The following is a 26138-nucleotide window of genomic DNA, read 5'->3' on the forward strand; positions in this document are numbered from 1 at the left end:
GGCTTTCCGAGGATATAGAAAGTACAAGCACCTCGGGGCTAAAAAAACAGGTTTTAATGATTGTACATTTCTATATTCGTAAAAAGCTGGATATAATACGATGCTAGACATAGTTTTTTCGCATGGATGAGAACCGGTTCCTATCCACCGGATTCGAATGAATACGAGAAAAAAAGATAATTACCCGGATGTTTTTCAAGTACTCATCCTCTTCTGAATCTGAGGAATATCTAAAATAAAAGAAAATAATGAATTAATTGGAAATTATATATAGTGACTATAAAAATGACGTCATACTGGCCTACCATTGGTCAATTATTATTCAAACTAGCCTTCCATTGGTAATAATAAAGGTCTTCACAAGAATAATATGCTTTTATCTAAATTTTTACTAGCAAATGTTAAGTAAAATATTTTTTCAGATGCATTGGCCTTGTATTGTTTATTGTTACTAGTCATAAAATCCCAATAAAATCAGGAATCTAAAGGGATAAGACATTGGCCGATAAATTGATTATACATAAAATTACCATTTCTGTAGACTTCAATTAGTGGTTGAAACGTTTGAACAATCCACTTAATTATCCAACTAGTTGTTAAGCAATATTGAGAAAACGTTTCTATAAAACTTTGGGGACTAGTGTAATTAATAGACCAATGTCCCCTCCCTACCTGTGATAAATTACACTTTGATTACAATGTACAATGTAAAACTTTATTTTTCTCGACTACGTACGAAATATTTTTCATCTGAAGATTATCTAATGTGTAAGATATGAGAATGTGTGTGATAAATTGATCTAGTGCCAGTTCTCAACTTTCTTCCAGAGAAAAAAATGCATCATTTGTAGAAGCAAACACAAATAAGTTATGTTTGTGTGTAAGTCTAACATACAAATTTTGACAAATATTGTACAGGTACATGATACCTGAAGAAAATATGTGTGGCAAAAGTTATTTTTATGCATTTTTTTTAATGACATGCTATACAATTTTATATTATGGATATCACAATGTTCGGATCATGAAAAGAAAACGAAGTAACGGGTATCGTCTTATTTTCACAGCAGCTTTCTCCTATTTCTCGCCACTGCGGGGGACTCTATCCCTGAGGAGCCTATTTCCTAACCCTTCAGGGCAATCATTTATATTTACCTAACCTAAAATAACCTATCAAAAGCAGCTGTGAAAATACGACGTAACCCGTTTCTTCTGTTTTTTTTTCCATAATACCAATATTCGAAGTATATAAAGTTTAACTCAATTCGCAATATTTGATTGCCCTAACAAATATTTAAATATCTAAATACTATAACTTAGTTGTATTGTTATCAATGTTATCATCCTTGTTATTTCTAGATTTCTACACCATTGAAATTATAGGCCTCTGGGGAATTGAATTGAACACAGTAATAGTGTCTGACTGATTATGACGTAACAAAAAAAATTAGCAAATGAGAGGCCTCTATAAGTTTTACCATTGGTCAATAACGGCCTCTCATTGGCAAATTTTTTTATTACGTCATAATCAGTCAGACACTATTACGGTGTTCATTGAATTTCTAAATTGTCTGTCGAGAACTGAATGATTTATCTTTAAAAATAAATACTAGATCACATTAATATTTAATATTACATTTCTTTTTTTACAAATTATAAATTGTGGCCTTAAAATATAATTTCCTATTAACAAAAGGTTTAAAAAGAACTAACTTTTTAACTGCATGCTTTAATTAAGTGGATAGTGGACAAAATAATGCCACGTCTCCCGGTCATACGCCGTCACGCGTCAGGTTGTAAGGTTGACGCAAATTTCAGATCCCAGTTTTCGCGATTTGAGAAAAATTTATCTTTATATCATAGCGAATTAAATAATATTGCAAGCAACGCTTTTATCTTATAGAGAAAAATAGTAAATCAAATAGCGAAAACTGAGATCTGAAATTTGTGTCACCCTTCCAACCTGACGCGTAAAGGCGTATGACCGGAAGACGTGGCATTATTTTGTCCACTATCAATTAAGTGACTACTTGCAGGGAGGGAGGGGACATTGGGCTGTTTATTACACTAGTCTCCAAAGTTTTATAATAACGTTTTCTTATTCATTGGCTTAACAACTTTGTGAATTTTTATCAAATTAAATTTGTTGGTTCATTAAGTTAAGTGTCCAAACGTTTTATCCACTAATTGTAATCTACAGAAGTGGTAATTACGTGTATCATGATTGGGGATGTACGTCAATATATTAGACATTGTCTTATCTATTTAGATACCTGGTCAACTTGACTTTTATAAATACAATTATGTAATAAACATTAAATGTATTGTCACTGCGCTTCGACCATTAAACAACAATTCTAAACTAATCCTGACGTACTTAAAAATACTTAAATTGTAGAAAAGACTTTCCAATTCGACATGTAAGGAAGCTTTTATAGTGCCTATAATTACTTACTGGCATACCATTAGTCAATTGAAATGTATACTGGTCTGCCATTGGTAATTTAGTCTGTGTATTTACCTATCATTGTTTATTTGTAATGCATGACGTCATTTTTTATAGGCACAATAACAAAAATCTTACATATGGATTTATTAGACCATTTACTTACTCATCTGAATCAGTATATTCGCTGCTGGAATAATCCTCTGAATCTGAATATTCACTCTCGGAGTCAGTTCCAAGTCTTCTGGGAGGAGTGAACTTGCGGATGGGTCTCTTATGCATCACTAGGCAAAGAATAATCTTGTGAATTAAGATAAAAAATATGAAAACTTCACCCCCCCCCCCCTTTTTGTTCTATCTGATTCAAAATAAGAAGTAAAGGGGAATCGAGGTTATTAGTGCTTAACAGCACTTTTTGGGAAAGCACCTGAAATGGGAATTATGTTATACGTTCTATTTGCAATTAATATTTAAATTAGAAAAAAATGTTTGATAGACTCAGAAATACATTATCAACTTTGGGACAATACAAGTAATTAATAGTTATTTCTCGCATCGTATTATAAACGGCTTTCCGCGGATATAGAATATACAATTATGAGATTAAAACTAGTTTTTTTTGGACTAATATCTAATTCTTGTTTTATTTTTGGGGTAAGATATTGTATAACATGTGTTATTTAGACTTTCAGTTATACAAACTAGACTTCAAAAGAAATAGTTGAATATATCCTGTAAACCTATATGCATGGTGTGAGCTGGGAAAAGATATCTGAGTAAATTATGTCCCTAAGGGTTGCATTAGTTGTGACACAATTTACTTTTATCATGTCATATGTTATATGTTATAATATATTGTACAAAAATGTCAGAACAAAACAAATTTAATAAAGGTACTAAGAAAGAGAGGGAATGTCTGATTGAGCCAATTGGAGAATCGCATCGGAATTTACATTGGATCTCATTGGTTGAAATTATGTACACATTTTCCTACGAAGGCATGTTTTTTTTCATTTCATACATACATAAAAGTCAGCTGTTAACAGTATATTTTCTTAGTAGAAAGCTTTGCGGAATCAGAATTAATTGCCCAAAAATTTCGTTTACAATTTGAAAGCTTGAAACAAAGTTGGATTCTTAAAAAAAAAGTTAGGCTGGCAACTCGCTGGTGAGGCAAAATTATTTTTGTGAAAAATCCTCCAAAATCGAATAAAAAAATTTACAAAAATGAAATAAAATCTTAAGAGGGTTATTAACATATGATTTTGTTTAATTTTTGTAGATTTTTAATGTGCTTTTGGATGATTTTTCACAAAAATAATTTTGCCTCACTATCGAATAGCGAGTCTATCATTTTTTAAGAATCCACATCAGCTTGAGTCGAAAGTAAACAATACTTTTGTCTGCTAGGAATGTTCTCTCTTAGATTTGACGAAAAAAGGGTTCAGAATATTCTTCTACTCTTCTATTTCTATTACAAATTTAAACTCTATTTAAAACAAAATTTGTATTATTTTACGAGTAACGAATTGGAATCTGTAATGTTACGTTTATTTCTATAGGTTATCTGGAATGGATAATTATGACTTGGGAAACTCTAACTCCCTAGGCTAACATTATAAATTTTATAGGATTTTACCCAATGTTGTATTACATATCTCCATAAAAAGTAAATACGATTTTTTTAAATTGTGTCTTCATCTAAAATTTCTAAAAAAAAAACATTATACAAGATATACCTATCAGTATTTTAAGCAAAAGTTTTGGGAAGTTTCCAAAAGTGTCTATATCCAGCACATACCAACAACGAAATTAATTCGGAAAAAATCACGAAACTCATACATGATTTCAGTTGTCGTTGGGGGTCAACACTCACCTTATTTCTGGGCTATAACAAGCACAGAAATAAACTTTTACTTTTTTAAATCAAAAAGAAGGGGGTGCAGGTGTTTTACCTTTTCGTTTGTTTGTTCATTACTTTAAATCAGCTTAGGTTAGGTTATATTGGGTACTGTGAAGCCCTGCATGGTTAGGGCGCCAAACACTTAGACCCCGCAGGGTTATGTATAGTAAAAAAGCTACACCTCCCCTTATTTTTAATTTATTTCAAAATCAATGCAAGGAAGAAAAGCAACAAGTTTTAAAATGTGTATTAGTGATTGACAGACAAAGTAATTATAGGGTAGCTAAACATTGATCATTACTTTATTTCAGCTTTGGATATAGGTTATATTTGGAACTGTATAGCCCTGCAGGGTTATCGGACCACAGGCCTAGGTCCCTCATGGTAAGGCATAGAAGAAGAAAAAAACTACCCCCCCCCCATATCTTACTATCTACTAGCGGCTACGCCCCTAGAGGCCTCTAGTGGCACATTAGATGTTTTTGTTTGTTAAAGTCTCTACGTTACTTCTTTGTGTTACGATACCTCTTTATGTTACGTTGAAGTCTCCCATATATTTTTTTAAATTTCGATTTTTTTGTCATTTCTCTTGGGAGGGTGGTTGTACCCTCGCCCAAAATAGTTATAAACCTTCCCAGAACCCATGAGAATCTACTCTGTTAAGGAGAACCCGATCGGTTCAGCGGTTAGCGAGATCCTTCGGTACAGACACACAGACAAACATCCTGTTACTTTAGTATAAGGATTTGCTTTTAAAAAAGGCATAGGTTTTAAGTGCTCGATATAGATTGACAGACAAAGTAGTTATAGAGTAGCTAAACATTGATCAACTTACACAATGGATCATCAACTTCTTCTCCGTTGGCAATTTTCTGTTCCATATCCTAAAATGGTCAACACAGGTTTATTATTTATTTACCCCAACAAAGTTTTTAATAAATTCAGAAATAAAAAAGAAACATTATGAAAACATATTTTTCTAGGTTTTTTTCTGCTCAGTTCTTCACATTGAGCAATTTTTAAGTTATTAATTTTCCTAAGACTTTTAAATATATGATATCTGAAAATCATTACTTTATTAAAAAACTACCCTTTGAAATTCTTTACATAAACCCCCAAAAATCACGAAAAAATGAGCTGAAATTACCAAATTTTTTTCTCAAATTATTTCCGTTGTTGGTTGCATCTGATATAAAAGTAACAGGTTAAGTAAGTTAACCGATATGGTTCTTCTTTACACTAATGCTTCTTAAAGGTCCAGAATAGGTTTAAATCTATTTAGGGGGAGGGTGCCTCCACGCTCTCGAGATAAATAAACCGCTTGAACAAGAATCATCCCTCCCCTACAACCCCTCAAGATGGCTCTAGGGGCACGGCCACTATGACTTAACAAGTATTAAATATTGAAGTAGTTATGAAAGAAAGAAATACAAAAAAACTTAAAACTACACCCATGATGTAGCTCATATTAACCTGGCTTTAAACCATAACTATAAAGTGTGGACTAAATAATTTTAGGGAAACCGCCTAAAAAAAGTAGTTGGGAAAGAAATATATAAAAACTCAAAACTACACCCATCGTGTAGCTCGTAATATACTGGCAATAAACCCCGAGGTGTGCAGGAAATGGAACCAATTTACCTGCCATTCATAAACATTATTTAGAATCAGTGAAATGGAATGGCAACTGAAGAATAGTTATTTATCGCAACGTATTATAAACAGCTTTCCACGGGTATAAAAATATTCAAATATAAGAAAAAAAACCAGGTTATTATTCTCTTAGGATGTTTTTGTTCAATTATGAAAATTAGAGTTCCCTCAAACCTTCCCCACCCCACAATCCCGAAAATTTCAAACCTGGCCGCAGCGCTTGGCCCCCTAGCCTGCCTCGCCGCGGGAGCTTAGCCCACTAACCTAACCTAATTATAACAAAAAATGCCGCAGCCAGGTTTCATAGTTAAGTCGGGAGTGGGAGGGGGGTTCTAGCCCCAACATGCACGAGCTTAAAAACTATTTTAGCAGGAAAACAAAAGTTAAATCTTTTATCTGCCATATTCCTATCCATGAATAGAATAGACACAAAAGTTTTGCTTATTTATTCTCATATTTGTATATTTATTCAGGGAGAGAGGGTACGAGAGGGGGCATTGGGATGTTTATTATGCTAGTCCCTAAAGTTGTATAATAACGTTTTCTTATTCGTTGGCTTAACAACTTTGGGACTTTAGTGAATTTTGATTGGTTGGTTTATTAAGTTGAGTGTTCAAACGTTTCAATCACAAATTTCAATCTAAAGATTAGGTTATTTTGTGTATCATTATTGGGGATGTACTTCAAAATATTAGCCATTGTCTTATCGCTTTAGATCCCTGTATTTATTCCTATTGCTTTTAAGGAAAAAGAATGATAAATAAAAAGTGTAACATTTTCACCAAATATTTATTCTTTGTGTGAAAAAGTTTTTTGTCTTCACAATAGATCTTTTAAAATTAGACTTATGATTAATAAAATTTTATAAAAATGTATAAGGAATTAACATAATCAAATGTGCAAAAAAAAGAGATTTTTCATTTTTTCATCCAATTATGTTTTTGTCGTTAATTTAGGTTGCTATTTCCCCTGCCATTTATCGGTCAGTTTGTTTATCTAATAGAAGGGGAGGGGATGGAGGAGATCGTTATTTTAGCCCTTACGAGTTTATTAAAGAACATGAAAATCTGGTGTCAGGTAATAATAAATCGGGAATAGTCCCTTTTGTGGTAACGCCCCTTAAGGGGCGATTCGTCGTATTTTTAAAATGGCTTTAAAGAGGTTATTTAAGGTTAGGTTAGGTTATATTGGGTTATGTGATTGCCGCACAGGGTTGGAAAATTGGCCCCTCAGGGTTAGAGCAATCCGCAGGGGCTAGAAATAAGAGAAAAGCTTCTGTGAAAAATACAAAGAATCGCCCCTTAAGGTGCGTTGCCACGAAAGGGACTATCCCAATAAATCTATTCTACAATTGTAGATGGTTGTCTTGTGATGAGTGACTTCAACAAAAAATTCTTTACCTTAAATTTATTAAGCACACTTCTGGCCTTGCATTCCCTAGCTGCATGCAATCTCTCACTGGTTCCTTCCTTACCATCCTAGATATAGATAGATAGATAGATAGATTGTATTCCCTAGCTGCATGCAATCTCTCACTTGTTCCTTCCTTACCATCCTAGATATAGATAGATAGATAGATAGATAAATAGATAGATAGTTAAATAGATAGATAGAGATATATACATATAGATAGATAGATAGTATTCCCTAGCTGCATGCAATCTCTCACTGGTTCCTTCCTTACCATCCTAGATATAGATAGATAGATAGATATACAGATAGATAGACAGGTAGATGAATAGATTGATAGACAGATACATGGATAGATAGATATATATAGACAGCTTGATGTATAGATAGATAGACAGACAGGTAGATGAATAGATAGATAGACAGATAGATGAAGATGAATAGACAGGTAGATTTATAGATGGATAGACAGATACATAGATAGATAGATAGACAGCTTGATGTATAGATAGATAGACAGATACATGGATAGATAGACAGACAGGTAGATGAATAGACAGATAGACAGATAGACAGATACATAGATAGATAGATAGACAGCTTGATGTATAGATAGATAGACAGATACATGGATAGATAGACAGGCAGGTAGATGAATAGACAGATAGACAGATACATAGGTAGATAGATAGAAAGGTAGATGAATAGATAGATAGACTGATACATAGATAGATAGATTGACAGATAGATGAATAGATAGATAGACAGATACATAGATAGATAGATAGAAAGGTAGATAAATAGATAGATAGACAGTTACATAGATAGATAGACAACTAGATGTATAGATAGATAGACAACTAGATGTATAGATAGATAGACAGATACATAGATAGATAGATAGACAGATACATGAATAGATAGATAGACAGATACATGGATAGATAGATAGACAGATACATAGATAGATAGATAGACAGATAAATGGATAGATAGATAGACAGATACATGGATAGATAGATAGACAGATACATGAATAGATAGATAGACAACTAGATGTATAGATAGATAGACAACTAGATGTATAGATGGATAGACAGATACATAGATAGATAGATAGATAGACAACTTGATGTACATATAGATAGATAGACAGACAGGTAGATGAATAGATAGATAGACAGATACATGGATAGATAGATAGACAGGTATACCTTATTATCACTGGTCTTATCACTATAGTTTTCAAAGAAGGAGAACTTTTTGGCCAAGGGAGCATCGTCACTAGGCACCCCGTTCTCTCCTTCACCTTCCCCTTCTCCCATCTAGAAATAATAATAATAGTTATTGACCGCATCGTATTATAGACAGCTTTCCGCGAAAATAAGTTAAAAATTAAAACCAGTTTTGTTAGCCCTAAACATCCGAAGGCCCAGGCTAACAAAACTGGTATTAAATTGGGATTTTTTTATTTTAATAATCGTGGGAAACTGTCTGTAATAGGAGGCTATACATGATTTTCTCAGTATTGCCGAGAAACGGTTCTATTCCAGCGGATATTGATCGGTTTTGAAATAAGTTTCTTAATATTAAAAAATGTTCATCATTAAAAATGAAGGTAAAATACATTTCTCCAAAAAAAATGAAACATGCAAAGTTCAAGAAAAAAAAAGAATCAAACTAAATTTTATGATTATGAAATAAGTTTATGCAAAAAATTTGCAAAATATGATTGTCAAATTTTAGATTAGTTCACATGAGTTGTTTTTATGTTTATGAAATATGGAGAAACAAGAATGACAACATCCATAAAAGCGAAGCACTGAAACGGTAGGACAAACGGACATTAACACTTGTATACTGTCAGAACTGAATAATCATAATATAAATGTATAAGAGTCAAAGCAAAATTGTAAGTAAATTTCTTGAAAAACTGCTTGATTCAGGATAATTTTTATGGACATACTTACATTTTTAGAACTTGATTATAGAGTTGCTTCGCTTATTACATTATACTTTGTTGTCCCAGGAATCAATATACCAAAAATCAGATCAATCGGATGATTAGATCACATAAAAATTTGTTGTTAAAAATGTTAAAAAATCAACATGTTTTAAATGGACGTAAGGACATTTTAGTGATGATTATAGAGTTGCTACGCTTTCTAAATCGTACCTAACTATTAAAGAAATCACCATGCAAAATTTGAAATCGATAGGACAATTCTAACATGCCTAATTTAACGAAAAAAGCTATCCGTTACGGACGGACCGACCCTAATTATAGAAAAGCTTCGCTTTTAAAAATTTTAAATATTGTCTTGGTTATATACAATAATTGTGTTCTTTTTCGAAAAAAAATAATTTTACAAAAAAAATAAGATAAAAAAAACAAAACATATTGATAGATGTAAATAACATTCAATGGAAAATAAATATGAGTAATGAAAGTTTCAAACTATATAATTTGGAAACATCAATACTTTTTGTATTAAATATAATCTACGCCCCTAGAGACCTCTAAGGGAACTTAAGGTGGATGAGGGGGGGGGGGTTGTAGGGGGAGATGTCAAACATCCCCCTTATTATCAATTTTAGTTTTAAAACAAATTGTAGAGAAGAATTTCGAGATGCGACTTCTCTTGGAAGGGTACCCTTCCCCAAAATAGCTGTCAACCTTCCGAGAGCCTATGAAAAGCTATACTGTAAAGGAGAACCATATCGGTTCTGTTATTAGTGAGATCCTTCAGTACACACAGTAAGACAAACACCGATCCTGTTACTGTTATAATATGTTTACTTTACTTTTTGCTGTAAATTAAGGTCCTATGATAATGTTATGATAGATAAAATGATAGAAAGAAATGATTATTATAATATGAATGTAGATGGATATAATGAAGCAGCTTATAGTGTCTAATAGAAAATTACGTCATATAATACAATTGACCAATGATAGGCCAGTATACACTTTACCATTGGTCAATTACAATGTATACTGGCCTATCATTGGTCATTTGTATTGTATGACTTCATTTTTATTAGGCACTTTTTGCTGCTTCGGATATAATGAAAGATGAAATGCACACAACCTTGCTTACGTCTTTAAGCTTGCCCACTAGGAGTTTGGGACGATACTCTTTATTATTTTGTTCAAGTTCTCCATTCTCCATTTTCTTGAAATAATCTCTCTCCTCTCTCTTTCTTGATCTCATGGCCTCCAGCTCTGCTTCTTTCTCCAAAGTTATCCTGGAAAATAAAGAATAAATACTAGGGATCTAAAAGGGATATGACGATGGCCAATAAATTAATGTACATCTCCAATGATTACATACAAAATTACCCCCTATATAGTTTACAATTTGTGGTTGCAACATTTGGATACTCAAATTAATGACCCAACCAAACCCGCGACCGTGGCTCAACACGTAGCGCATCCGCTCGTCGTCGGGAAAGTGATAGGTTTGAATCTCAGGCCGACACCGCGTCATAACTAAAGACGTTAAAAATGGTTCCTACTGCTGCTATGTCAGATGCGCGACATAAATAGTTAGAGTAGGGGGGGAATGCCTTGGCTCAAAACAGGCGCTACTCGTTACCATGCACAGTTGGGACTTCTCAGACAAAGGTCGTGCATCACAGAGAGTTGGTTGTCTGTTGGATTTTACTTAACCTAATATCCTTGGGTGTTTGGACAGAGAAGGGTGCGCAACAGTCATCCTTAGTTCTCCTGAATTGCTGGACCAGGACCTAGACAGTACACCAAGTCGAAATGGTCCTGGACTGTAATCCCGCTTGTACGAGGTAATCTACTAATGACCCAACCATCAAAAATTAATAATAGTCCCCAAAGTTGTTGAGGCAACCAATAAGAAAAGTTATTGTAAAACTTGTGGACTAGTGTAATTAACAGCTCTTTGTCTAATCCCTCCTAGAAAAATGCAATCAATTCTTTGAAGGACAGATTATCCTTCACCGGCTAGCTATCTTAAATAAAAAGCAAAAAAGGTAATACACCTTCTTTCTAAAAACAAAAAATGGTCAACTTTTAAAGTCATTTCATATTTGTAGAGGACATTTATGCAATGTTATCTAACATAAAATTCCTTATATTTTCTTCAACGTTTGGTGTTTTGTAATTTATTATATTAAAGTTTTACTTTTCCTGGAATATGGTATGTAAGTCCGTAGCTGACGGTTAGCTTTTATGTTCGAAAAAGGTAGTATTGTGTAATTTAGATCTGTTTTTGATTCTCTGATATAAATACATTTCAACAAAATTTTCATTTTTTTTTCTAATCACATTTACATCCCTTAAACCATGAATGATAAATGAATTGTACAATTTTCAAATTTCCTTTGAATGCTTTTTTGAATTTTTCAATTCTTGTTGTTATAAAAGTTTAGATTTTCAAGAAATATTGAAGATTTACACAAAATTGCAAAAATTGTCAACTTTTTTCCCGATAATCATAGATAGGTTATCATATAAAATGTAAATCTTGCTAACCCTTGGACTGATATGGGTCTCCTTTGCAATTTGCTTCTCATATATCCTGTGAAGGTTTATGATTATTTTGGGGATGGTAACACAACCATCTCTAGAAAAATTACCCTTAGAAAAAAATGACGTCCAAAAAATCTTTTTTCAACATTTTTGAAAACTAAAATTGACGACCACTGCCTCCCCTCTAGGGACGTAGTCGCTAAAATATTTAAAGGTCCGTAATTCCGTTGGTCAATGGAAGTAAATATTTGTTTTCATTTAGAAAAAAAGGTATTTTTTTCTTTCTCTAGAGCTTTTACTGAAAATAATTGAAGACCATTAAACGTAAGCCCATGTATACTTTATATAATTTTAGAAACACACGATAATTTGTCTATGAGTATGTGCTATGTAACTTTTGAACAAAGTTTTATATAGACGGATTTTGGCTTAGTTTTCATAACTGTATTTATTCTAAACACGGAGGAATAGTTATTTATCACATCGCATTATAAACAGCTTTCTGCGGATATAAAAATGAAAAATTATAAGATTAAAACCAGTTTTAGCCCTAAGGGGTTTTAGGCCCGGGTTAAAAAAAACTGTCCTAAATTTTTTTTTTATTTTCATAAAAAGTTGTCTGTTATATGATGCTATACATAAGTCTTCTGAGAACCAATTCTATTCCAGCGGATATTGTTCGGTTTCGAAGCCATACTGGAAATATTTATCTACATATTTAAAACTTTTTGCTTTTTCTAGTAAACGAGGGCAGACAAATATCAAAGCTTTTAAACCTTTAAGCTGCTTAACACTTAAAAGTTCTTCACTTAAAATGTGTTTATATTCATGTTTGATGAAACAAATTCAAATAAATTGGTATAAGATTTTTAAATCGATTTAAATCAATGGAAAACAAGGATTATAACATCCATAAAAGCAAAGCTCTGAAACGGTAGGACAAACGAACACTTGTAGAGTGTCAGAACTGAATAATCAGAATATAAATGTATAACAGTCGAAAAAAAATTTTAAGTAATTTTGTTGAAAAACTGCTTATATACAGAATAATGTTTAAAGACTTGATTATAGAGATGCTTCTCTTAACATTCTACTTTGATGTCCTTGGAATCAGTATTCCAAAAATCAGATCAATATGATTATTATATCACAAAAAAAATTGTTGTTAAAAAAGTTAAAAATCAAAATGTTTTTATTGGACGTACTGACTTTCTGGCAAGGATTATAGAGTTGCTACGTTTTAAATCGTACCTAACTACTACAGGAATCACCATGCAAAGTTTAAAATCGATAGGACAATTCTAACATGCCTAAATTAACGAAAAAGCTATCCGTTCCAGACGGATGTACGAACGGACCGACCCTAATCATGGAAAAGCTTCGCTTTTAAAAACATAGCAATATGTAAATATCAAATTTGAAAAATGTACAGATTTTTATACAGTCTACGTATTTTTAGTTTAATCAGAGAAATTTAGACTGTCACACTTTTATTTCCTATTTTCTCCTACCCTATTATATAAAGTAGTAAGCTTTTTTGTCTGCAGTGAAGGATATTGCTGAACCGATATGGTTCTCCTTTACAGGGTAGCTTTTCAACTATTTGTTGGAAGGGTATCACAACCTTCAAAATAAAAAAATTATACCCACCCCCCTCCAAAAAAAGTTTTCTTTTCCTCTTAAAAACTTAAATTTTATGGGGGTCGAACCCCCATTTAGATTTAAGTGCCCCTAGAGGTTTCTAGGGGCGTATTATCATTTTTTTAATTACATCTTGGGGCGAAGCCGCTAGTTTGATAAAAAGTATTAAAAACCTATACAAAAAATATACTGTTATAAAACTATCTAAAAAAATAATGAATTGAGGATCTCTAATGGAAACCATTTTGAAAGGTGCTTTCACAAGTGGCCAGTTCAACATTGATAACCCTCCCCCCCCCCCCTTTTTTAATAAGGGGGTTTAGTCTTTTTCTTATGCCTATACATTGGTGGGCTCCACATTACCTAATATAACCTAATTTATTTTAACCTGACTTAAAGTAATAAACAAATAAACGAAGAATATTATACCCCCCTCTATTTCAAATCTATTTTAAATTAAAGGGGGGGGGGGGAAGGGGTATCAGATCTAAAAAGATAGCGCATTTAAAACTAAAATTGAAAATACATAATTTTTTTTCTCTAGGGATTTTACCAATATTTTCAAATATGTGTGTGGAAAATCATTGGGAAATCAATTTTCTTTTTATAATTCTAAAATTGATAAATACAAACACAAAAATTTTAAACTTTATCATGATAAACAGCCTAATGTCACCTCCCTCCCTCTGAAATCTGTAAATACTCAGCATACCTGTCTGAAGCACTAATATGTTCCGGGATCTCGCCCTTGTTGAAAAGTTCCATAAATTTTTTGGCGTTCTCGCTGCGCACGTCAACCTGATATAGTCCGATACTTAAATTTTATTTTCTTGAAGCAGATAAGTTAAGCACAACATGTTTTAGTTGATGGGTACTCTATTTGAAGTATAAGTCCTACACAATGTTAACAAAACAAAACAAAAAACATACTTTTTAAAAAGTAATAGTTATTTCTCGCCTTTGGCACCTCGGGGCTAAAAAAAACTGGTTTTAATCTTATAATTGTACATTCTATATCCGCGGAAAGCTGGATATAATACGATGCTAGACATAGTTTTTTCGTATGGATGAGAACCGGTTCCTATCCACCGGATTCGAATGAATACGAGAAAAGGAAATTAAAGTATCCGACTCCTAACTATCTGAAATTATATATTTAAGTCCATCCCTGAGTTTTCTTGACTTTCTTGCGATTGAGTTCATCAAAAGAATCCAAAACAGAATCTCTGGTACCTGCCATTAATTTGTCTCGTAGCAACTAAAAAAAAAATTTTTATTAAACAAGGACGAATTTTTTCCATATTCAAATTATTTAAAATAATTGCTTTATCAAACAGACTCTACTTTTTTATATGACTAATGGCAAACTAAACAAATGATCAGTAGGTATATTTCCTGAAAATCAAAGTCTGATTGGTCCAGTAATTAGTGAGATCTAAAGTATTAAAACTAGATTCCTCCCAATGCGGCTTAAAAGATTATGGGTTCTAGTCTCGACTCAACAACGCGTCACATTTAATTGATCCCTACTGCTGCTATGTCAGATGCGCGAAATTAGAGTAAGGGAGTGCCATGGCCCAAAACAGGTGCAACTAATTACCATACGCAGTTAGTTCTTCTAGACAACGGTTGTGCAATCAAAAAGTGTGCAACCCTGGGCGTTTGGACAGAAAAGGAGAGATCGGGTCCCCTTAGATATCCTTGAGTGTTGGACCTAACGGATGAAACAATTTAAACATACAGACAACCCAACAGACTGATTTAACTTTAACAGAAACTTTGCTGTATTTTCTTACTTCTCATAATAATAAGTACAAAAGTATGAGCAATTTATCATAAAAATAGAATTTAATTCTCAATAACAAAATATTTTTAAATTTTGAAAAAATACGTTCAAATAAAAATTCCTCTATTGGTATTTTCTAAATGGTTATGTAATTAATCTTTTTCGGTTTTAATTAAAGAAAAATGAAGTAATTTTTGTGCTATAACACTTGCTGAGAAATGAACGTCACATAGTTACATATTTAAGAATTTATTAAAGCGAACAGTTATAGAACACCTATTGCATGTAAATATCGTGTTTCAGAAAGGAAAGGAAAGATACATTTGACGGCATACCATATTTATAGACAAAATTTGGGTATAGTCCCTTTCGCGGCAACGCACCTTAAATGCGATTCTTTGTATTATTCACAGTAGGTTTTCTCCTATTTCTAGCCACTGCGACGGGCTTTAACCCTGTGGGGCCAATTGACTAATTCTGTGGGGCAATTATTATTGTGTGGCCAATATAACATAACCTAACCTAAAATAACCTATAAAAAGCCACTTTAAAAATACGACGAATCGCACCTAAAGGGGCGTTGCCATGTAAGGGACTATTCTCCAAAACTTTAATATACATAAAAATGTTCTCTAATTCGTTGACTTAAAAACTTATGACACTTCTTGATTGGTAGGTTCAAACTAGAGATTTTCAATCCTCTCATCCAATGGGTAATTTTGTTTATAATCAACAATGTAAATGGTAAGGATTTATATTTTCCAGACGTTTTTTCATTACTAAAAGTACAATTTCTGTATTGTTCCAAACCTCTTACCACATTTTAAAGATTAAATGGTATTAGGGAAAGTGTTCGATATCCAGAGATTTTCATAATTAATTCATCATCCCAAAAATCCTGGACATCCCAAGATGATAGTGGACAAAATAATGTAATTTCTCCCGGTCATTCCACATCCCAGATTTCGTGATTTGAGAAAAATTTATCTTCATATTATAACGAATTAAATAATCTTGCAGGCATCGATTTTATCTTATAGAGAAAAATAGTAGGTAAATCAAATAGCGAAAACTGAGATCTGAAATTTGCGTCACCCTTTCAACATGATGCATGACAGCGAATGAACGCGAGAAATGGCATTATATGATCCACTTTCCCAGGTTGATATGTGTAGGGGGGGAGGTTTGGTTAATGGTCAACCCCAAAATTCTCCAAAAAAAAAATACCTTTAAATTTAAGTTCACCTGAAAGTTGGGCGCTTATAGATCGATACTCAAAAATATTTTCTATATATATAATTATATTTATTTTCTAACTAAGTTAAACTGTTAAAGATAATTTTTATTTATTAGTTTTTTTCGCTTGTTGGCTATACCTTATTCCTGGCAATTTTGTAATAAGATAGAATAGCAAGCAGGAAATATGGTTTTAAAAGAGAATAATATACAAAAATTAAATGATGAATTAAAATCTCAGAATGTATGTCCCTCTTTCTGAAGGGATATCCATTAGCAAGAGAAATTTATACAATGTTTCTTTTATTTATATATAGAAAATAAATTAAAGCTATATTTGTTTCTTTAAGTCTTAGTTTTCCAAATATAATATAAAGTATAGGAATAATGAAATTTAAAACCTGTTCAAAAAAGTAAATAGTTTGTAAATAAGGTTTTTCTCATGTTTAAGTTTTTAAAAGGTTTCTTGAAATTTAAATGCACAAAACAAAGAGATTTTTAAAACAAAATATTCTTTCAATTTTAGAGTAGTAGTATTTAAGTGGTTATTTACTCGTTTACTTTTTAAACTGTCTTCATTTAATTACAGATAAAAAATACTAGAAAATAAGATATAAAGAATATATTATATTTAAATTTAGCAATAGTACATAATGAAGCTGTTTGAACTCATAAACAAATAATGGGCATAAAACGAGAGAGAGACTTTTAAAAAGTTGGATTATGTGAAATAATAATGTTTGATGTGTTTTCAGTGTTTTTTACATGGAAGAATAAAGCACAGTGTTACAAACGGACAGACAGACACGGTCTTAATAGAAAATCTTTGCTACTTTTTTGGTTCTTGTTGACCTTCACATATTAAAACTTTAGTTAAATTTTTCATTCAATTATATGTGTACTAGGGGGTGGGAGGTGATATTTTTGAGAATTGATCTGATCTTGGGGGCATGGGAGAGTTGAGGAACCCTTCCCAAAAGTTTTAAAAACATTCGATGGTATTTAAGAAGCTATAGAAGAGCAATATCGGTCCAATGGTTTGCAGTATCCTTTTGACAGACTTTTATCTCTTTTATAAAAGGTTGATATGAAAGTATAAAAAGGGGATAATTTTACCACTCGGAACTTTCCCTGGACATTTACACACAACCAACTCTTTCATCAAACGACCTTTGACTAAAAGTCCATATTGTGCATGGTAATGAGAAGTGCCAATTATGAGCCATACTATATTCTAACAATTAATGTCATGCATCTGGGACAGCAGCAGTAGGGACACTTTTAACCCTGGGATCTAAAGGGATAAGACAATGGCTGATAAATTGATGTACATTAGGGTGGGTCGATTTTGGACATTTTTTTTTCTGAGGCCAAAGCGGGGATCTGCACTCAATTTATATAGATATAATACACCTCTGGATGATTTAAAATTTATCCTAAGTCTTAAAACCGCTGACGACCAGACATTCAATTGTAAAGCTATTTGTAAATGGGAGTAAAAAATTTATTGAATCAGAACTATGGCTTCATGGTGCTTACTGGAAAGGCCTTGAGGAGCTGAGTCAGGAACTTTTGTCCGTTTCAAAAAATCTCGTTCCTAGCGTGAGAAAATCTAAAAAGCCTCTACAAATTGGACAATTCTCAATAAACCTTAAAAAATTGTGTTTTTTTAGTGATTTCTAAGGCTAGGAACGAGATATTTTGAAACGGACAAAAGTTCCTGATTCAGCTCCTCAAGGCCTTTCCAGGGAGCACCATGAAGGCATAGTTCTGATTCAAAAAAAATTTTGAATGTCGTCTTTGCATACTAATAAGTAACGAATTATAGTTTTAAGTGGTCGTGTTCTAAAACTCAATTTTTTTTAATTCTTTTTCGGTCAATGATGTTTTTAAGGTTAATTTTATCTGTTGCATATCCCCGCTTTGTCTAATTCCGATATGAACCCGCCCTAATGTACATCCCCAATGATTGCAGATTAAGATTTGTGGTGTAAACGTATGAACACTAAACTTAATAAACCAACCTATCAAAATTCAGTTTTTAAGCCAAGGAATAAGAAAACGTTATTACAACAAAACGTTGGGGTCTAGTTGCTTTTACGCAGTTAGGCTGAGATTTGAACCCTTCACCTGCTCGACAACAAGCGGATGCGCTACGTGCTATACCACATTTTCCATAAATTCCTTGGTCTAGCGGTTAGTGAGATCTTTGCGGACCCAAACAGAAGAAGCTTTTTATACTGTCTTTAAAAAAATGACGTCATACATTACAAATGACAAAAGATAGGCCAATACAAAGACTAAATTACCAATGACAGGCAAGTATACAATTTAATTGACCTATGGTAGGCCAGTATGCTGTCATTTTTTAAGGCACTATAAACAGCTTTCAAACTGAAATAAGAAACAAAATATATTTGACCCTCATTGCTACAACTTTTCCTTCATATTTTGTTGCTCTGAATAGAATGTTATTAAAACTTACTTTGAGTTCTTTTTTCCTTTGAAGAGCAAGTTTTTCTTTCCTGCTATCTTCTGTGAATAATTTCTCCGCATTGTGCGCCTAAAACATAGAATAATGTGTTAAAAATGTAGAATTTATACAGGTACAACATTTAAAGATCATGGATATCCTGTCTATAATTTAGACTATAGGAAGTTTTGAGTGTTGTGACACGTGACTTAGTCACTTAGACTGCTGTAGTCTATAAAAAAATAGTTTTACATTTCGCTTTATTCCTAGTTACTTTTCTTACTTATCTTTACTTTTCTATCACGAAGCAGCTTAAAGTGCCTTATAAAAAATTACGTCATATAATACAAATGACCAATTATAGTCAAGTATACATTTTAATTGACCAATGGTAAAAATATACCGGCATATCATTGGTCATTTGTATTGTATAAAATTATTTTTTATAGGTGCTTTACTCCTCTTTTTTAGCATCACCGTTTTAAAAAATGATTTGATTATTTTTTCCCCAAAATATTTATTTCCATAGTACAAACTCGCCCTTTTTTATTCTATATTAATATATTCTATGTTGTTAATTCAAGTCTTGTTAAAAGTTTTGTCCAAGTTTTGTTGAAGAAAAATGGCATCATTTATTTACACGTCAACTAGGAGATTCCAATTTTACACACTCGCCTTTACTCAGGGATAAGAGGGATAGCCTCTGGAGGCAGGATACACTCAAGCCATTAGAGTAAAACAACAAAGATGGAAGGGGTTAAATAACTGCATGTCCCATTCCCAAGGACCTTGTTACCGACTCTCAATAGGGCTTTAAACATCAACCAATAGTGTCGGAAATATTAACACAGCCAAGTAGCAGAAAACAATTTGCTAGCAGACAAAAAAGGTCCTTGGAAAGGGGGGAGGGAGTTATTTATCTGTATATAAATCTATACTATAGATCTGTTCTTTAACTATATTGAACAACTTTTGTCTAGATTTTGATGCTTTGTATGACGCGGTATGGGCCTACCCTTCAATCTTTAACCTTCCGACAACTAGCAGACGTGTCTACACTTAGGACTGGATAACCTATCAAACACCCTTTCAACAACCAACCTTTTGATTTACGAAGAACTTTGTCTGAAAGTTCTTGCTGTGCATAGTGATAAATTCACCTATTTTTGGACCAAGACATTGCCCTTGCTATAAATATTTATTTCGCGCTTCTGACATATCAGTAGTAGGAACCTTTTTTAATATCTTCAGTTATGACGAGGTGTTGGGCCGAGATTCTGCTAATGGATATGGAATATACGTGGATATATTGACAGGGAAAAATTATCGTTAATTTGGGTTGCTTACATGGACACCATTTATTGGTCAGTTCGTTAATTCAGTAGTAGGGGAGGGAAGGGGTAAAGAGGATGGATGGGCGGTAACGCTATTTTAGCCAGCTACGAGCATAACTTTATCAGAGTACATGAACATCTGGTGCAACATCCAAGTAGTAATATCGATTCTTCTGCCACACTTAAAAAGTGTTTATTTCCCCATTTTTGTTTATTCTCGGGTTGATAATTTATCTTTGATTTGCCTATCCTTGTATCCAGCAAACATCTAATCTTGTGAAGAGAGATTAGATGTTCACAAATTAAAAGATTAAAAGTACCTTTGGGCAGTCTACTCACGTGTTTATACAGTATCTGAACATAACTAAACGCAGATTTTAAAAGCTCGGTGGCTTGGAGAAAAAATCAGCATTATATGTATAAGTACAGAGGTATAACCCAGACAACTACTTAGTTCCAGTGGTGGGGATCTTTTTCCTTTGCTAGCAAATTGCTTTTTGCTCTTTTGTATCGACTTGGCTGTGTTAATATTTCTGACGCTATTGGCTGATATTCAAAAACCCAATTCAGATTAGATTAGTGTCAAAACACAAAAGAAATCAGTTGAAGAAAACTGCACATCTAGCATTAAATATCTATTAGAGTACAAAGCTAGATATTTCTAAGAATATTATTAAAACTTTTTTGTAACAAATGAGGTTTATTTCTACTTTTATTAATATAATATCTTTTATATATCATACAAAAATATATAACATTTATTTTACTGTATATATTCTGCTTAATCTTTCGTCTAAATTATTTACTAAGTATATTTGCGATAACTTTTATTTAATAGATTCTTCCAATTTTTAACATTTACAAAACAGCCTGCTTTATTGCTTCAAGATCCATGTCAGATCTATATAGGAAATAAATGTCTATAAATGAGCTCAAGTTTTCCAAGGAATAAATGTTTAAAACTCATAGTGCTCCAATAATCCTCATTAAACTCTCATTGACCAAAGCGATAAAACCTTTATTCTATTTGTTTATGTAATGAATAAAGTTTTTCAATCCATGTTGGTATTTGAATTACATTGAAGTATTTAATCTTCATTTAATAAACAAAAAATATACGTTCATAATGTAGAAAATCTAAGAAAACTCTGTTTTAAAAGAATTCGATTGTGGCGACACTTCCGTAGTGTTCAAATATTAAAACTAAAATTTTAATCATATTAACCCTTTGGTGATGGTAATTTAAATCAAAAATATAATTTAAGAAATCTTTTTAAAATCATTTAAAATATTAAATATTTACTTTTTTCTTTTAGATAGTAATGGCGAAGGAGGAAACTTGAGATAGATAAATAGATATGTACTTATAGAAAACTAGCCAATAGTGAGATAGTTATATCGAGCCAACTCTAGTAATAAATATTTAACTATACTAAGAATGTAGAATTATAGATGCATAACACAGACAACTAACCACCCCTTACGTGGTAAGGACCTTTTTTGACTGCTAGCAATTGCTTGGTTTTCTTTTGAAGTTACTTGGCTGTGTATATATTTCCGACGCTATTGGCTAATATTTAAAGGCCCAATTAAAAGTCGGCACAGGGTCCCCGCCCCGTGCATAGAGCTACATTTAGCTCGTGTTTCCTCTATTCTTTTACTTTAATATATGAAGAATATTACTTAATTATTAATATACTGTACAGTATGGCTTACAAAAAACAGTATTATTAATGGTAATTCTAACACTACTCTGTAAAACCAATGGATCTTTTATTACTTGGATCTAACACCAGATTAGCATGTGCTCTAATAAAATTATCGGGAATAGTCCCTTTCGTAACATCAACCCATATGAGGCGATTCGTCGTATTTTTAAAATGGCTTTTTATAGGTTATTTTAGGTTAGGTTAGGTTATACTGGGTTAGGTGATTGCCCCACAGGATTAGGTAATTAGCCCCGCAGGGTTAGATTCCCCCCGCAGGGACTAGAAATATGAGAAAAGCTACTGTGAAAAACACGAAGAATCGCCCCATAAGGTGCGATGTTACGAAAGGGACTATACCGAAATTAACTTGTAGCTGGCTAAAATAACGATTTCCACCATCCACCTACTTTAACCCCTCCTACTGGATGAACGAACCGACCAATAAGTAATGTCCATGTTAGCAACCTAAATTGACGACAATTTTTTCTCTGTCATAATATCCACATATATTCTTTATCCATTTGTAAGACATAAATACCTCATCAAGCTGTTTCCGAAATCTTACCTTTTTCTGTACATTGGTCAGACCAGCAGTATCTTCATCCTCACATTCAGACCCTTCTGTTAGCAGGTGTTATCAAATAATCATTTCATTCAAAATGAGAAAATTAAGAAAGTAAGTAATTCTTATGTAAAACTAACAGGATGTCTCTGGGTGTTTCTGTAGCTTAAGATCTTGCTAACCGTTAGACCAAGAGAACTTCTTATAGGTCCAGGAAGGTTTTGGGGGAGGATATTCATACCCTCCATAAAGAAATAAACCCTTGAAAAAATTTCCCCAAAAAATATTTTTTTTCTTTTCATTTTACTCAACTTACTCTTACCTCAAGTGCGCCTAGAGGTCTTAAGGGCGTTGAATTGCCGCAATTAAAAAATAAGAAAAAATATTTTTGACATAGCACATAGTGTTTAATGGAACAAATCAAAATTTAACAAATACCTAAAAACAACGGCTTTCAGATATAGATATTAATTTTATAGGGCTTCCTAAAACAACATGCAAGTCATGGAAAGAAAACAAAGTGGCTGGTTTCGTCGCATTTTCACAGTTTATTTTGAAAGGTTATTTTAGGTTAGGTAAATGTTAATGATTGCCCTGCAGGGTTAGAAAATAGTCCCTGCAGGGGCTAGAAATAGGAGAAAAGCTAATGTGAAAATGCGACGAAACCCGTAACTTCATTTTCTTTTCATGAACTTCTAGAGGGCTACATCTAAATTTCAAGCTTTCTAGGGTATTTTTAAATGTCCTGGGTACTTTTTACGAATTGGATACAATACGATATAATCATTAGTGATACAGTCCTGTTTTCTTTTATAAATTCATTAGACAAGTAGGGTGAATCTTAGTTCATTTTTTGTCAAAATGTACTGAAAATATAGATTTAGATAAATGTTAACCCCAAAAAAAAATAATTTTTACTTTGTTTGTCTTGTACTATGAAATGAATATAATAATTTCCTTCGTCATTGCTGGGCATTTCTTCATCAATTTCCGCCAGAAGTTCTTCCACGTCCTCTCCAGCCTGCAGGCGTTTCAGTTTCTCCATTATTCCATACCTTAATAATTTTGGACGATTTTTTACACAAATAATTTTGATGACTTGGTCGTATCTATTATTTTCATCGATGTGCCGACATTGGATATTTGTGAATGGATATAGAATACGTAGATATATTGACAGGGGAAAATAAAATTATCTCTTAGGGGTAGACACACCTTTCCGTTAAAATAGCCTGAAAATTGCCCTGGAAATTGTAAGGCATTCGGTCCTACTGTTTTCGAAATCTTAGCGGACGTATACAACATTTCTACTTTTAGTGTAAGATTTATATTTGGAACTGTACATTAACTTTCGCAATTGAATTTAAATAAATTTATTCTAAATACAAATAAAAGATCTAAATATGTATTCAATTACATATTTCCATTAATTTGAAATTAGGTCAGTTGAATTTGAGTTGCCGATTGTGTACACAGTTTTCTCGGTGTTTCTTTATTCTATCTCAATATTTTTACTACCTAAAAAACTTCAAACTTTAAAAAAAATGAATGTATAAACGATTTATACATTATACATTCAAAATTATAATTTTTCAAATTAAGATTTTTCGGGGGGGAAATTTGAAGCTTTTTTAGCTAGTAGTAAATATTGAGGAAACACCGAGGAAACTGTGTACACAATCGTAACTCAAATTCAACTGACCTGAAATTGTGTTACTTTTATAACAATTTCAAATTTGCAATATCGAATATGATATTTACAATACATATTGTAAATATCAAATTATCATTCATAGCATAAAATCTGAAACGAATTTTAAAGATTGAGTCGCAATAAATATTTGAATAAGGTCAGCTGAATTTGAGTTGCCGATTGTGTACACAGTTTCCTCGGTGTTTCCTCATACTTTCTCAATATTTACTACTAGCTAAAAAAAACTTCAAACTTCCACACAAAAAAAATCAAAATTTGAAAAATTGAAATTTTGAATGTATAAATCGTTTATACATTCATATTTTGATTTTTTTGAAAGTTTGAAGTTTTTTAGCTAGTAGTATATATTGAGATAGGATGAGGAAACTGTGTACACAATGGGCAACTCAAATTCAACTGACCTTAAATAAATATTGGTGTATTGCGGATGTAGGTTGTATACAACCCCACCACTAAATTTTAAGGGGTTACAACTGTACATCACTTTCTTAATAATCGTCAATACCAACTAAAAGGTTTTAACACACACCCTAAAAAATTTCAGCGGTGTGTTATCCTTATATAGAATTAACAGGATCTTTGTCTGTGTGTCTATACCAAAGATCTCGCTCACCCCTGAACCGATAAGGTTCTTATTTAACAGTTCTTCGCATAAGTCTTGGAAGGTTTATAACTATTTTCGGGGAGGGTACCACTAACCTCCCAAGAAAAGTCGCCCCTAGAAGAAATTATTTTTTTAAAAACTAAATTGAAAAATAAGCAAAGGTCGAATCACCCCACCGCCCCCTTTCTACCCTTTGCTTAAGGACTCTAGGAGTTGAGCTTTTTTAAAAAGTGAAAACACTCAGACGATATTATTAACATCTTTATACCTGTCAGAGGAATGCCTTGGCTCCCTATCTTCTGAATTTCCCTTCTCAAACATGAGAAACTTTGATCCTACGTCCAATTCGTCCAAACCCTCCCATTTACTGTCATCAACCTAAAATCAAAATTTATTTTAGGTTTTATAACATATAGTTTTTTAAGGTAATTCTTTCAAACAATTTTTACTTATCAATAATATTTGTAATTAAATCAGTGATTTTAAGGAATAAGACAATGGGCGATAAATTGATGTACATCTCCCTGGTGATAAACAAAATGGGTCTATTCATTTGACACAGAAATCAAGACCTTTAAAAGTACCCAAAGTTTTAAAGCCAACTATTTAGATAACGTGATTTTAAAACTTTTGGGACCAGTATAATTCACTGTGCAATTTCCCCTTCCTCCCGAGTTTAAATTGTTTAGATTCCTGACAATATACAGGGTGCGCCACATATCTAGGGACTTTTTCTTAATTGTAAACAAATGAACATAAAATCGTCAATTTTAAAGATTTTATTAAATTTTAAAAACTGGGGAGCAAATTAGGTATATGACTATTAGATCATTGAATAAAATCGACGCAAGCATCAATCACCGCCTCTACCCGCCTCCTCAACCGCCGGCAGGCCAAGGTCAGAATGTAACTGTTCAAGCTGGCGAAGTTCTCCTTGATAGTGGCAATGAGGGAGGTCTTTATGGTATGGGTACGTCTATTGGTGCATGCTTTTAAGTAGCCCAAGGTCCAAAAGTCCATTGAATTCAGATCGGGCTGCTGGGAGGCCCCATTTCCTTAGGAATGTTAGTAACCGAAGGATTCAAATTCACCCAACTTTCAAGCTACCCTTTGACACGGAGGCTCTTATTTAGACCACAGTTGAGCTAGAACGACGTTCT

At 32.8% G+C, this 26138-nt stretch overlaps 1 protein-coding gene across 5 annotated transcripts in view; it reads right to left on the bottom strand.

Annotated features, from left to right (window-relative positions):
* Window positions 1–26138, bottom strand: part of LOC145312795 (uncharacterized) — a 72931-nt gene that overhangs the window by 14225 nt on the left and 32568 nt on the right. For 3 of the 5 annotated variants that reach the window (XM_080152047.1, XM_080152034.1, XM_080152062.1), the window contains 12 exons: window positions 25247–25356; window positions 23618–23715; window positions 22664–22719; window positions 19068–19145; window positions 14728–14818; window positions 14273–14357; window positions 10505–10661; window positions 8627–8737; window positions 7403–7480; window positions 5185–5233; window positions 2613–2730; window positions 185–230 (listed from right to left, as the gene is read on the bottom strand). In XM_080152047.1, coding sequence (XP_080008173.1) covers window positions 185–230; window positions 2613–2730; window positions 5185–5233; window positions 7403–7480; window positions 8627–8737; window positions 10505–10661; window positions 14273–14357; window positions 14728–14818; window positions 19068–19145; window positions 22664–22719; window positions 23618–23715; window positions 25247–25356 — 1077 coding nt within the window. The remainder of the gene's footprint in view (window positions 1–184; window positions 231–2612; window positions 2731–5184; window positions 5234–7402; window positions 7481–8626; window positions 8738–10504; window positions 10662–14272; window positions 14358–14727; window positions 14819–19067; window positions 19146–22663; window positions 22720–23617; window positions 23716–25246; window positions 25357–26138) is intronic. The other 2 variants (XM_080152055.1, XM_080152041.1) reach the window with 1 other exon arrangement.

Source organism: Acartia tonsa, chromosome 1 (assembly GCF_053477335.1).
Source record: "Acartia tonsa isolate MP-2025a chromosome 1, ASM5347733v1, whole genome shotgun sequence".
Taxonomy (NCBI): Eukaryota; Metazoa; Arthropoda; class Copepoda; order Calanoida; family Acartiidae; genus Acartia; species Acartia tonsa.